Source organism: Phalangium opilio, unplaced genomic scaffold (assembly GCF_054372755.1).
Source record: "Phalangium opilio isolate 3A_F unplaced genomic scaffold, DU_Popi_V2 ptg000500l_1, whole genome shotgun sequence".
In the NCBI taxonomy this organism is placed as follows: Eukaryota; Metazoa; Arthropoda; class Arachnida; order Opiliones; family Phalangiidae; genus Phalangium; species Phalangium opilio.
The window spans coordinates 147,965-160,682 of NW_028324238.1; the positions used below are offsets into that span (position 1 = coordinate 147,965).

General features: G+C 35.1%; 2 protein-coding genes across 4 annotated transcripts in view; both read right to left on the reverse strand.

Moving 5' to 3' along the window:
- Window positions 1-12,718, reverse strand: part of LOC149591733 (centrosomal protein of 290 kDa-like) — a 159,425-nt gene that overhangs the window by 97,525 nt on the left and 49,182 nt on the right. The window contains exons 29-30 of one of the 3 annotated variants that reach the window (XM_089861737.1): window positions 9,424-9,552; window positions 9,228-9,341 (exon numbers count right to left, since the gene is read on the reverse strand). The exons of 1 other annotated variant lie outside the window; for it this stretch is intronic. In XM_089861737.1, the coding sequence (XP_089717863.1) occupies window positions 9,228-9,341; window positions 9,424-9,552 (243 nt within the window). The remainder of the gene's footprint in view (window positions 1-9,227; window positions 9,342-9,423; window positions 9,553-12,718) is intronic. One more of the 3 variants, XM_089861736.1, reaches the window with a different exon arrangement.
- Window positions 1,038-8,765, reverse strand: LOC149591737 (uncharacterized). Its single transcript, XM_089861739.1, has 6 exons — window positions 8,721-8,765; window positions 7,859-8,032; window positions 7,375-7,596; window positions 6,788-6,880; window positions 2,679-2,816; window positions 1,038-1,732 (listed from the first exon to the last, which is right to left on the reverse strand). The coding sequence occupies exons 1-6, from the start codon at window positions 8,763-8,765 to the stop codon at window positions 1,637-1,639; spliced, it is 768 nt and encodes a 255-aa protein (XP_089717865.1). The 3' UTR covers window positions 1,038-1,636.

Genomic DNA, 12,718 nt, shown 5'->3' on the forward strand with positions numbered 1-12,718 from the left:
TTCAATATCAAACAGAAAAATTTTGAAGAAAAAAAACAGATGGAGACAAGTAAAATGTTTCACGTTCTTGCGATGGGAGTCCCAAACGTGTGGACTAAAAGCTAACCAAACATAAAAATCAACCTAAGACGAGTGAAAATCCTTCATAATCGGTTCCGTTGTCTTTATCAATAAAAGGTTGTAACTTGTATATCTTTAAAATACGAATAATTTCACGTTGACATAAATTTACGGATAGTTTTAAAGGTCTACACATTTTCCAATGAACCCATTATGCAATTTTTAGCCACATCGTAGTATACGATAGGCTCTTAGTTTGACCCGAGCCGTAGTAGCTGTAGTAGTAGTGGGCGGGGTTGTCGCTTACATTATCGTCAGAATTTAGCTTAAATGGAACTCGATAGTTCCTCAACCCACCAATAGGGGTAGCTGAGCCCAGTTAGAGATTTTTTAATAATTAAAAATTTTTCACACCGCACCCGGGAATTGAACCCGGCTGGCTGGAGCAGCAGTAAGATACGCTAACACTTCTGATTTTTTTTAGGGTCTTTGAATTTTTTTCGTTTTATGTGCTAATTAAATAGATAACGATGTGGCTACTATTAAGTCCCAGCCCCTGGGCCATCTTGTTTATATTAAGTTCTTGTAATAACTTTAAAATAGTTTGCCAAGATTTAGCTCCCCCCCCCCCCCCCCCCCCCAAATTTCAAACCCTAGCGACGCTACTGGAAATATCTGATGTAGGCCTAGCATGTCAGTTTGGAAGAATCGAAGTTGATGATTGCTAATGCTCACAGCATGAAGCTACAATGGTAGAAATTTAAAGTCAAGTGGTTCTAGCTGACTTTGAGGAAATAATTAACCAAGAAAAGAAAACTTTATTTAGAATGGTTAAAAGATTTCAGCTATAATCAGTCTAGTATGATTTAGATTTAGATAAATACCAAACTTCATTTAAAGAAACAAGTAATTATCTGAAAAAATTTAGTGAGCAGATAAACACTTACTTATCAGAAATTACAAGCTAAAATGAAGAGTACGAAAGATTTTCAAGTTTTTATTTGACATTTAGTTTGGAACCCCGTACAAATTTTGTTTTCTTGAAATTATCAATAAATTTTACCCCATGTAGTAATCTGAAACTGCTGACTGCTGATATATTTGTATTACAAATAAATTATGATATTTGAGACTAGGCTACTAGTTTTATAACGGACGGAGTTGACACACGTGCAGGTGTCTTGACACACCAGTCAGATGACTAGACTATAGATACCATCATAAGTTTATAAGATATGTTCCATAAGCATGACACTAGGCCTACCTATACTTCGTAATATTAGAGACTTACTGAGAGCTAGTTCGAGAACGACAAGAGAATTGACTACACTCGGTTAATTTTGCAATCCATCTTACTATTTAGTCTGCATTACTAAGCCTTTGACAGCGCCTCACCAGGCGTCGCTTTACCTCGAATCTATGACGTTTCACCTACGTCCCTTCATGACAAGCTCTCAGTAAACAGTGACAAACTTATGGAAAATATTTTAATAACTTATGATACAGTTGCTATTTTGGCAATATGAAAATGTAAAATACTTTTTCGAGAGAATTATCTGACTAGTCAAGTAGGAGATCAGGAATCTTCTTTTAATTCGTTTATTCTTATTTGCACTCTCATTTCAGCATTTTCTCTTAATAGTGTCTCGTATATTGTGTCTCTTTCTTTAGTCTGAAAAAGATAAATATTTAAGTCAGTATAATATTAATTATGACTTAAATTAGATAGTTTGCACAGATGGCCTAATGGAGCAAGGCATCAAATTACGTTCATTTAAGAGTAGCTTAAAGCAAGTTTGGGAATTGGTTTAGTTTAAACAAATGGCACTATATGCTCCCATAATAGCGGGGTGGAGATTAGCAAAGGCTAGTTATAACTCCACCCTCCTAGACGAGTTCTTATTGGTTCCATGGATTAACTAACGCTAGGGATTGTTCGTTCCCCCTAAAAGATTAAGCATGCATGTTCCAAACACCCCCTAGCAGCAGCTACTATCCCTAACCGGAAGTTCTAAGAAAATTGGACCAAATATCACGTGTCCTATGACGTCAAAATTAAAATCCTGTCTAAAATTGGGCGCCGCCATCATTAAAATCCGCAATTAACGTTTTATTTTTGCCTAGAGATGGCGCTATATGTACATACGTTTTCGTCCAATGAATTGGGGGAATGAAGAGGGGAATCAAGGAATAATTAAGAACATGTAGTTGGCGATAGAAATACATGGGAAACACGGTTAGTGAACAATCCCTAGCGTTAGTTAATCCATGTTGGTTCCAGCCTTTGGAAAGGTAAAATTGGTGTATAGAGCACGGCACATAAAGTTATGTTTCCATTTACAGCATTGGGCGATTGGACATGTTTACAAAACTCGGCCAAAGCCGGAAACCAATCAGAATTAGATAAGTGGCAATAAGTCGCAAGATGACTTGGTCCAATTAGCTAGCTGAACTTAATTCATCCAAAATTGCGAAACTAACACTAGCCTTATTTGCTAGACTATGGAGCATCTAGTGGCAAATTAACCACAACCATTTACAGCATTGGGCGATTTCATGTGTTAGCAAAACTCAACCAAAATCCTGGAACAATATTGGGAAAATGATTTAATGAATACCTTTATCAATTCCGGTTCATGATGTAAAAGCCTTCCAAGTAGTTCTTGATTTTCATTTTCCAGCTCCACATTTTTTTCTTTCAGGGCTTTAATGGCGTCTTCAGGATCCACCATTGAAAATTTTTCAAGAGATTCAATCTTAACGAAAAATATTCCACATTGGAGTTAAAGACTATTAATTCCAGGGGGATGCTAAATTTCACCCAAGGCGCAAGCGTGGCGCTAAAGAGTTTGTAATTTGAACATGTGATAAAACCAAACCACTACCTACATGTTTGTGTATATGCTAAAATAAAATGTAGAACCCACTTAGCTTATGGAAAATAAAATCTGTATTTTTGTAAGATGATAGTGTAGAACTATTTAAAGGGAATGCGAATTTACAATTCCATATCATATTTTACGACGAAAGTGGTATTATGTTACACCATAAGAAAATAATATATAGCTCCCTATAAGTATGAAACGTAGTGCATTTTCATCCTACAGCATTTGCTCCCAAATTTGGCGCGCTTACGCTTTTACGCCCCGTGGGAGAAGTTTCGGTACTACGAGTAAAAGGGGGGCGAAACGGCCGCCGCCACCTAAGGTGTCCGCGAAAGGCACGATGGGCCGGGAAATATCGCCGCGCCCGTAGAAACACAAGATGCTCCATACCTCGTACCAGTGTAGGCGCTAGCCTCGTTCGTCAAAATCTCGCGCCATATATTAATATATTATGATAATTTTGACATATACTTAATCAGTTATAATTATCATAATAATAACTTCTAGACCTTTAACTATTTAATTACGATATAAAATTTGAAAATTTTCTAAACAAATATTTCATCTTTTTAACGCCAAAAACTCATAATAGGTGGCATTAGAAACTTTTTACAAATTCCAATGGAAGTAAATGCTGTTTACATGTCTTAAATGGAGAGTTTCATACTTATAGGGAGCTATATATTATTTTCTTATGGCTATAATTTATTACATTACGTGGAATCTGTAGCTAGATAACGGAAATGTTCTGGTACGTTATATTAATGATTTTGATGATATTTATCAATGTTAACTGATTCAGCTTTTTCATAATTTTTTCAAAGTTCAATCCTATTTCCTTGGGCTAGTACTTGGTCATTTAAGCCTTTCTGAACACTAAACCACCGCCTCCTATATTAAATCCAAGCCCGTTCGCCATCCCAAAAAATTTTCCAGAAGTGGATTTTTAATTCGCCAGTCTCTACCGCTAGAGGCGCGATTTTACCGTGAGATTTTGAAAACGACCGTTATTTTCCTCTTTTTGAATTGGTTAATTAATGTCTATGCTAGGTTGGAGATCTTTGATATTTCAGATGAAATAAATAAATAAAAACTGCTAAAAGAATTAAACATATGTTCCTATATTAAGTTTTCCATTTCAAATTTTAGTTTACTTCGTTTAATTTTCTTCGCTTAATGAGGGAATTTATTCACTTTAAAGTTAAACCACCGTTGTTAAACTACAGTTTTCAAATTCAAGGGTGAAATTGTACACAATTAGTTCAGCGCAGTATATAATAACATTCAATTGTTTATCTTTGTTTTCCTAGATTATCCTGTATTTAGATATAATTTACTAATCAATAATCCTATAATTTACTAATCAATAATCCTATAATTTACTAATCAATAATCCTATAATTTACTAATCAATAATCCTATAATTTACTAATCAATAATCCTATAATTTACTAATCAATAATCCTATAATTTACTAATCAATAATCCTATAATTTACTAATCAATAATCCTATAATTTACTAATCAATAATCCTATAATTTACTAATCAATAATCCTATAATTTACTAATCAATAATCCTATAATTTACTAATCAATAATCCTATAATTTACTAATCAATAATCCTATAATTTACTAATCAATAATCCTATAATTTACTAATCAATAATCCTATAATTTACTAATCAATAATCCTATAATTTACTAATCAATAATCCTATAATTTACTAATCAATAATCCTATAATTTACTAATCAATAATCCTATAATTTACTAATCAATAATCCTATAATTTACTAATCAATAATCCTATAATTTACTAATCAATAATCCTATAATTTACTAATCGATAATCCTATAATTTACTAATCGATAATCCTATAATTTACTAATCGATAATCCTATAATTTACTAATCGATAATCCTATAATTTACTAATCGATAATCCTATAATTTACTAATCGATAATCCTATAATTTACTAATCGATAATCCTATAATTTACTATTCGATAATCCTATAATTTACTAATCGATAATCCTATAATTTACTAATCGATAATCCTATAATTTACTAATCGATAATCCTATAATTTACTAATCGATAATCCTATAATTTACTAATCAATAATCCTATAATTTACAAATCAATAATCCTATAATTTACTAATCAATAATCCTATAATTTACTAATCAATAATCCTATAAATTTACTAATCAATAATCCTATAATTTACTAATCAATAATCCTATAATTTACTAATCAATAATCCTATAATTTACTAATCAATAATCCTATAATTTACTAATCGATAATCCTATAATTTACTAATCGATAATCCTATAATTTACTAATCGATAATCCTATAATTTACTAATCAATAATCCTATAATTTACTAATCGATAATCCTATAATTTACTAATCGATAATCCTATAATTTACTAATCAATAATCCTAAAATTTTCCTAATCACTTTCCTATAATTCATATGATTTTAATATTTAAATCCTATTTCCTAATCACTTTCCTATAATTCATATGATTTTAAAATTTAAATCCTATTTCCTCATCTAATTTGCATCTCAACTTCCAATTTTTCCGATTCAATTTCAAGATTTTCCCCTACTATGTACTGAATTTAACCTTGGATTATTTCAAATTAATCATCATGATATGAGAAATATAATCAAATACTTATATCACTTTAGTCAAGGTTGTCCAACTAGTCGAAGAAAATGTATTGTGAGAACACAACCATTATTTCGAATCTCGGATAAATCCCGCCACCTATTGGGATAAAATGGCATTCCTATGCAACATAAAGTCCCCCCTAAAAATTTCACCGTGCACGGGCTTGGATTTAATATAGGAGGCGGTGACTAAACTGTAAAATGGAGTGTAGTGTTGGACCACCTTGTCTTCTTAAGATGGAACATATTGTATATGGTGGATTGGTAACTTTGAAGCCCTATCTAACATTTTTTGATGCTCACACCAGATGAGCTGTCTTAATCTTATAACCTGATAACATGATACTGCGGCCACCTTTTGAAAAAGGTCTATACACCTAAATATAAATTCATTCAAAATTTACAACAGCCATACGAGTTTCTAAACAGGGCTTTCACGAAAGAGTGGTGATCTTATTGGTTCGCTTAGAAATGCGCAGAGGCAGAATTTTAGTGTCAGATTCATTTTCTCAGGTATCACGGCGGAGAAACTGTCGTTAGTGGTCGAGGTTCTATATGACAAATTAAAAGAAACAGGCTCAAATTTTTAAAAGAAGCGTTTTAGAAGAGGAAAGGAACTAAAAATGGACAATACAACACTTGACGGGTAGCAAACAGTTACCCTATTCCCGTAATAACCCCCCGTTACTGTAAACAGAAGTCCATACCTCCCCCCCTGAGTGTGATGGACTCCTGCTTAAGGCTAGAGTAAAAAAGCAGACGAATGTTTTCGGCCAATCAAAAAATGTCACCATCGAGTTTGTGTTTCTATTTACTAGATGGCGCTAGCTTCATTTTCAATCTGCCTCTTACCGGACGTATATATATGCCCAGCTTGTTTATTTTATTTTTAGGTCTATTATATATATGTGTGTTTTGTCGTTTTGTGCCCTTTTCCAAACCTAGTAAATTGCTTGTAACACGATAATGCCGCACTAACATTTTAATATTTTTTGTACACTATGTGTTTACCAATAGACCTTTACAAAAATCCATATGTTGCTGGGAAAAAAAGCAGAAACGAAGGGCGATTTGCCTTCCGAGAAAGGAGTTTGAAGAAAGGCTTGCATGGCGCACCTTCAGAAAAGTGTACAATGATTAAAAATTTGTTACCTTCATTTTTAACTGAGCTATCTCCATCCTTAAACGTTCTTCTTTCTCCGCTTGCTCTTTTGTTACCGTGAATACCCGATGATATTTATTCTTCTATGTTAAAATATTTTCAATTACATTTCATTATATGGCGATATATTACATTAGAATGTTCTATTGAAAATGGGGACTGGGCCAAGAGGTGAAAATCGGACCACTCTGGCCTCTCCCGCTCCCAATAAAGGACTTTTGACTCAAGTAGATGGGTCAAAAGTTGAGTCAGCAAAAATTGGTCAGTGATAAATTTTTAATTTGGCGATTCAACTTGTCCCCAACCAGTCCGAGAAAACCAGTTTATTAATTGCTTGAACTAGTTTTTAAGTTTATTAATTTCAAATCTATAGGAAAACTAATGTGGGACCAGTCCAAGGGAACACTTTATTAATTTGGACGATATGGGGGTCACTGGTCCAAAGGACTGGTTCAAAAAATATCCTAATTTCCCACTGCTCCCAACTATAGTTTACTCAACTCAAGTTGACTTATCTAAATGAGTGAAAAAGTTGTATCGTCTGTAAAGGCCTTTAAGGCTCCCAAACTTGACTTACTAATTCTTCCAACTCCTTTTCAAGAGCAGAGATTTTTTCCTCGTACATCTTGGTAACTACGTAAGTTTTGTATTGTCGTGGAGGCATGGAATGTGGTGTTGGAATTTGTTGCTTTAAACTTTTGATTAGTTTCTCTTTTTCTTCAAGCGCGTCTAAAACTCGACGGTTTTGTTCCGTTAACGTTCTGTTCCGCTTGGATAATTGGTCAATTTCACGTTGACACTAGATAAATTAATTGACAACTTCTTCACCTATTTTCTCTTGAAGCAAAGCGCGGGTCACGTGACTCCCCTACAAGCTGACTTTCCTTACGACCTCCAGTTTTGGCTTGGCGAAGGCATTTGTGGGCGGGATTTTTAAGTGCACTTATAAATCTCGCCCACTAGCCTTCGCCAAGTTAAACCCGGAGTTCAGGAGGAAAGTCAACTTGCAGGGAAACCACGTGACCCGCGCCCTTTGATGTTGTTATCAAATAAACACATACCTTTTTAACTTCATGTTGAAGTTTCATATTTTCCGAGGCAATTTTATTAGTTTTGACATCTAGCAATCTATGTATGCTGGCACTACTCGCAAATTTAGGAGTTGCGGAATTGTTGCTTTTAACAACATTGTTATCAAGTTCATCACTCTGCGATTGATCCAGTATTTTTGGTTCCTGAATTGAAAAAGGATTCAAATTTTTATCAGGCTGATATGCTAAATGAATAAGTTTATAAGATATGTTCCATAAGTATAACACTGTTCATACTTCGTAATGCTAGAGACTTAGTTCGAGAACGACGCCAGAATTGACTACACTCGGTTTTGCAGTCCATCTTCCTATTTAGTTTGTACTAAGCCTTTGACAGCGCCTCACCAGGCGTCGCTTTAAGAGAATCTATGATGTTTCACCTACGTCACTTCATGACAAGCTCTCATTAACCAGTGACAAACTTATGGAACATATCTTATAAACTAATGGTCTCAGGGCCGGAAATAAGCACATTGTCCAATAAAATTTTAAAATGTCCCATAATTTTTCTAAAAACTAAAGGGGTTACTGGACATTTTAACCAATAAATCTTCCGTAGTTTTGATGGTTTGACTATGAAGATGCGACAGTATTTTTGCACACTCCAGTGGACAATGTCCTATAACTTTTCCAGTCAAAGGGGACGTCACTGGAAACATGTCCTATAAGAATTTTTTCTTATTTCCGGCCCTGAATGGTCTTAAGGATAACCCTTTAAATAATAAACTGAATGAAGGACAATGCTTGAAAACGGTGGCCCTTGGTTCAAAATGTTACACAAAATTTTCAGCTCAAAATCGCCCATAGAACCCTCTGTACTTCGTCATACTACCCAATTTCGGAGCACCACATATGTTTTTAGACAAGGACATGCCATTAAATCTAGACTAGACTAGCAATAATAGCATTGATGTTATTATTTTACTTTTATATTTGATTGTTCTCCATTTGATAGCTGTTCAATTATGGCTTCTTTGTCCTTCAAATCTCATTTCAGGACATTTATTAAGCCTTCCAAGGTAGATATCTGCACCTTGTAACGAGGAACATCGATTTTCACTTGCTCCAATTCAACCTTCAGCTCAAAATTTTCCTCCGACAGTTTCAATACCTGATGACAAAATCGAAATCAAAAATATGTTTCATTTCTGAAATGAACAGCTATGCAAAACCCTTACATGTTTTCGAAGATTATTAATTTTAACAGAGGAGCTGACTGAAGGGTCATCGTTGAAAATATCTCTAGTGGCTCGAGCCATGGTCTAAAAATAATGGTTATATTTTAAAACGCATAGTAGTTAAAAGCATTAGAGGCTATGGTTTAGTTCATCGTTCATACCTCTCTGGATACAGTATATTTCGCCAATTGCTTTTCTAGTTGATAAATTTTATCAACCAAAATTTGATTTTTTGTTGTCAATTCTTCCAATTCATCCGGTTTTCTTCCGGTGGTCTAAATAAAATACACTCATATTTCAAGTTGCAAAGATAGGGTTTGCTAATTTCTAAATTTAGCTTCATAACTTTTGTTTTACCTCTTGTTCAAGTTGCTGTAATTTTTTCTTTAGTTCTTCAACTTGTGCCAATTCTGGTGGATGTGCTTTAACCAACAATGCTTTTACTCTATTCTCCAGAAGGGTTTTTTCCTTGTTCAATTTTATCAACTATGAAACAGAAACATAGTTGTTTATGGGCATTAGTTTTTACTAATGACAAGACGCTAAAGCACTCTATTCTCCAGAAGGGTTTTTTCCTTGTTCAATTTTATCAACTATGAAACAGAAACATAGTTGTTTATGGGCATTAGTTTTTACTAATGACAAGACGCTAAAGCACTTACTCAAGTACCTATTCAAACTAAACTGCTAACCTACTGATACCTAAATGGATTGGCAACACTGTCGACCGGCAAAACAACTATTCTTAGCTTAAAGCATGGTTTTCACTTGGCGTAAATCAAGACTTTTCGCCCGACGTCAAGCGATAACCGAAAAAAAACCTAGTTATGCTGGACAGAAATTACGTTGAGTGTGGCGATAGTAGCTTTCTATTTTTTCGGCCGTGTTCAACGTTAACGCTCTGCGCGAGCCAATCAGCAATAAGCTAGAGTCGTAACGTTATTTTCGACCACGCGTGTTCGGAAGATGCCGTCCGCGATCCGCCGTCTTTTTATTTATTTCGATCCAAATCGAGTCAGTAACTAGTACAAATCCCTGAGAATGCCGAAGTTCAATGCTTAAAGGTTTATTGAAGAGGTTAGAAACAATACAAATCTGTATGATGTTAGAATTAAAGATTGCAACGAAGAAAGACAATAGATGGGCCGCAATTACTGCAGTGTTCAGTTTATCTGTTAAGCCTTGGTTCCATTATTTGCATGAACTACGCTAAGTGAAAACGCTATAACGCTGCGCGACAACGTAAAAAACAAATCTGACGTTTTACGTCCAGCTGCAAAGTAGTTTTTTACGGTCAAGTGAAAACCATGCTTTAAACCAAAGTGTGGGTCCTATTATCAAGAAGACAGGGCGAACGCGATTGGTCGGAGGGGCTTATTTCAAATTATCCTTAAAATCTGAACCTAATTTTAATTTTGAAATCATTCGGAGATATTTCTTGGATGTTTCACAGCGTGCGCAGAGTGATCTTATATAATACTAGCTGTTACCCGCGGCGTCGCTCGCGTGTAATAAGAACTTCCATCAAAATGATATATATAATGGGTAGATTTTACTGATGACTGATATTTTTGTAGCACCCTAGGAGCGAAGGCACTCGGCGTTGCCCGTCAGCCCGTCGGGACATTTTTTATTATTTTTCACGCGGACATTTTTCCATAAAGAAAGGTTTTTTAGTTTTTGGCCGCCATTTAAAAAGATGGAAACAAATCGAAGTCAAAAGACCATTCAGCCCGCCTATAGGTTAAAGAAAAGCAGTGTACTAAATATTTGCGAAATCGTTTGAAACGCGCGGACTCTGTTGCATAGAGAAGATTTTTTACATTTCTGGTCGCCATTTTTTAAGATGGCGGCGGATTGGAAAAATCTTTCTTAGTACGCGCCTACTGCTTATGAGTAACGTTCCTGCAAATTTTCAGCCTTCTAGGGCAAGCGGTTTGGGCTGGGCGTTGATTATCAGTCAGTCTGTCAGTCAGTCAGTCAGTCAGGACTTTGATTTATATAGATATAATATGTAGAAGAATCGATAAAAAATCACTTGATTTTCCACTTCACCCTCCCTTTAAGAAGTATAAGGAAGGAAGATGGAGATAGGGAAGTTTCGTGTAACGCTAACTCCGGTCGCCCAAAAATTCCGTTTTCGTCTTGGATGTGCAATTGTGCGTTCGGGAATGGTCATAACCCATGCAGACGATGCGCTAGCAGTTTTGTGAAGCGGGAATGTTTGATCTATTAGGCCATGCCACAATTATGGGTGGAACCTATATATAAGCAGACGACATTCTGACATAAAGTCCTCGAGCCTCGAGGATTTTGTCAATGATTTCGATATTAATAAATAAATATAGAATTTTTAACCTATACTAAAAATCAGGGGCCTCGCGATAGCAATCTGCCCTGGGCCCCGCATCGCCTTGATCCGGGCCTGCCAACAGTTGCGCGTTTCTAGGCATATTTCATGCTTTACAATGATTTTAAATAATAAAAGGGAGTGTTGAAAGGTAAATCAGGTGATAATTTACCAGTTGTTCTACTAATTATAAGACGTACCTACATATAATTTTGAGATATCATAGATAATTTGAAATTTGCACCTCCGACCAATTACGTAACAAAATTTACTTTTCACACTATTACTCGGCCATGAGGGCAATTTTTTCAAATCTCGTGCTAAATTTCATTCAACATATATTGTATGGGGTCTCATGCATAACGTCAGAAGGGGGAAAATGGAAAGATGACACTCTGTGTCGTCTTAATACTTTAGCAAGAACGAATTCAGGATACCATAAGAACGTTGAAACAAGGCAATGCTGGCGCCATGAAGTCATACTTTTCATAATATGAGGGAGGGGCCTATTTTTGGGAATATGGAAAATGGAGTCTCCTAGGACTAGGAGTGTTGGTGTCGTCAGGCCCGGATCAAGGCGATGCGGGGCCCAGGGCAGATTGCTATCGCGAGGCCCCTGATTTTTAGTATAGGTTAAAAATTCTATATTTATTTATTAATATCGAAATCATTGACAAAATCCTCGAGGCTCGAGGACTTTATGTCAGAATGTCGTCTGCTTATATATAGGTTCCACCCATAATTGTGGCATGGCCTAATAGATCAAACATTCCCGCTTCACAAAACTGCTAGCGCATCGTCTGCATGGGTTATGACCATTCCCGAACGCTTATAATTCTCGTTCTTGGGAAAGTTTTTTATGTGGCCTTTACACGCTCAATGTTTTGCGCAATTAAATGGGGGCCATCTAAAAAATTCATCATCTTAAAAATTATTCCCAAGACTTTTTGCTAATTGCGCAATGCGAAATCCATCAAGATGTTTAAAGCTCAATATTGAGAAAAATCCTTATACCTTTATTGGACAAATATATTGATTAAATTCAACATGATATATTCAATTGTATTGAATATGTTTTGATCACAATAAAATTGTTGATGTTGAGTCCAGAGACCGGGTACAATTTTATTGTACAAACATTACATACAAAGCGTCAAATACACAAACTTTAATGTTATTCGAAAGTGAAATATTGTTGAATTGTTTGAATAACCTTTTGCACGATAAAAACCCATTCAGATTTTTTACGCAAAAGTTGTCCAAAATTTACCGCAAATGATGATCAATTTCCAAAAAAAAAAT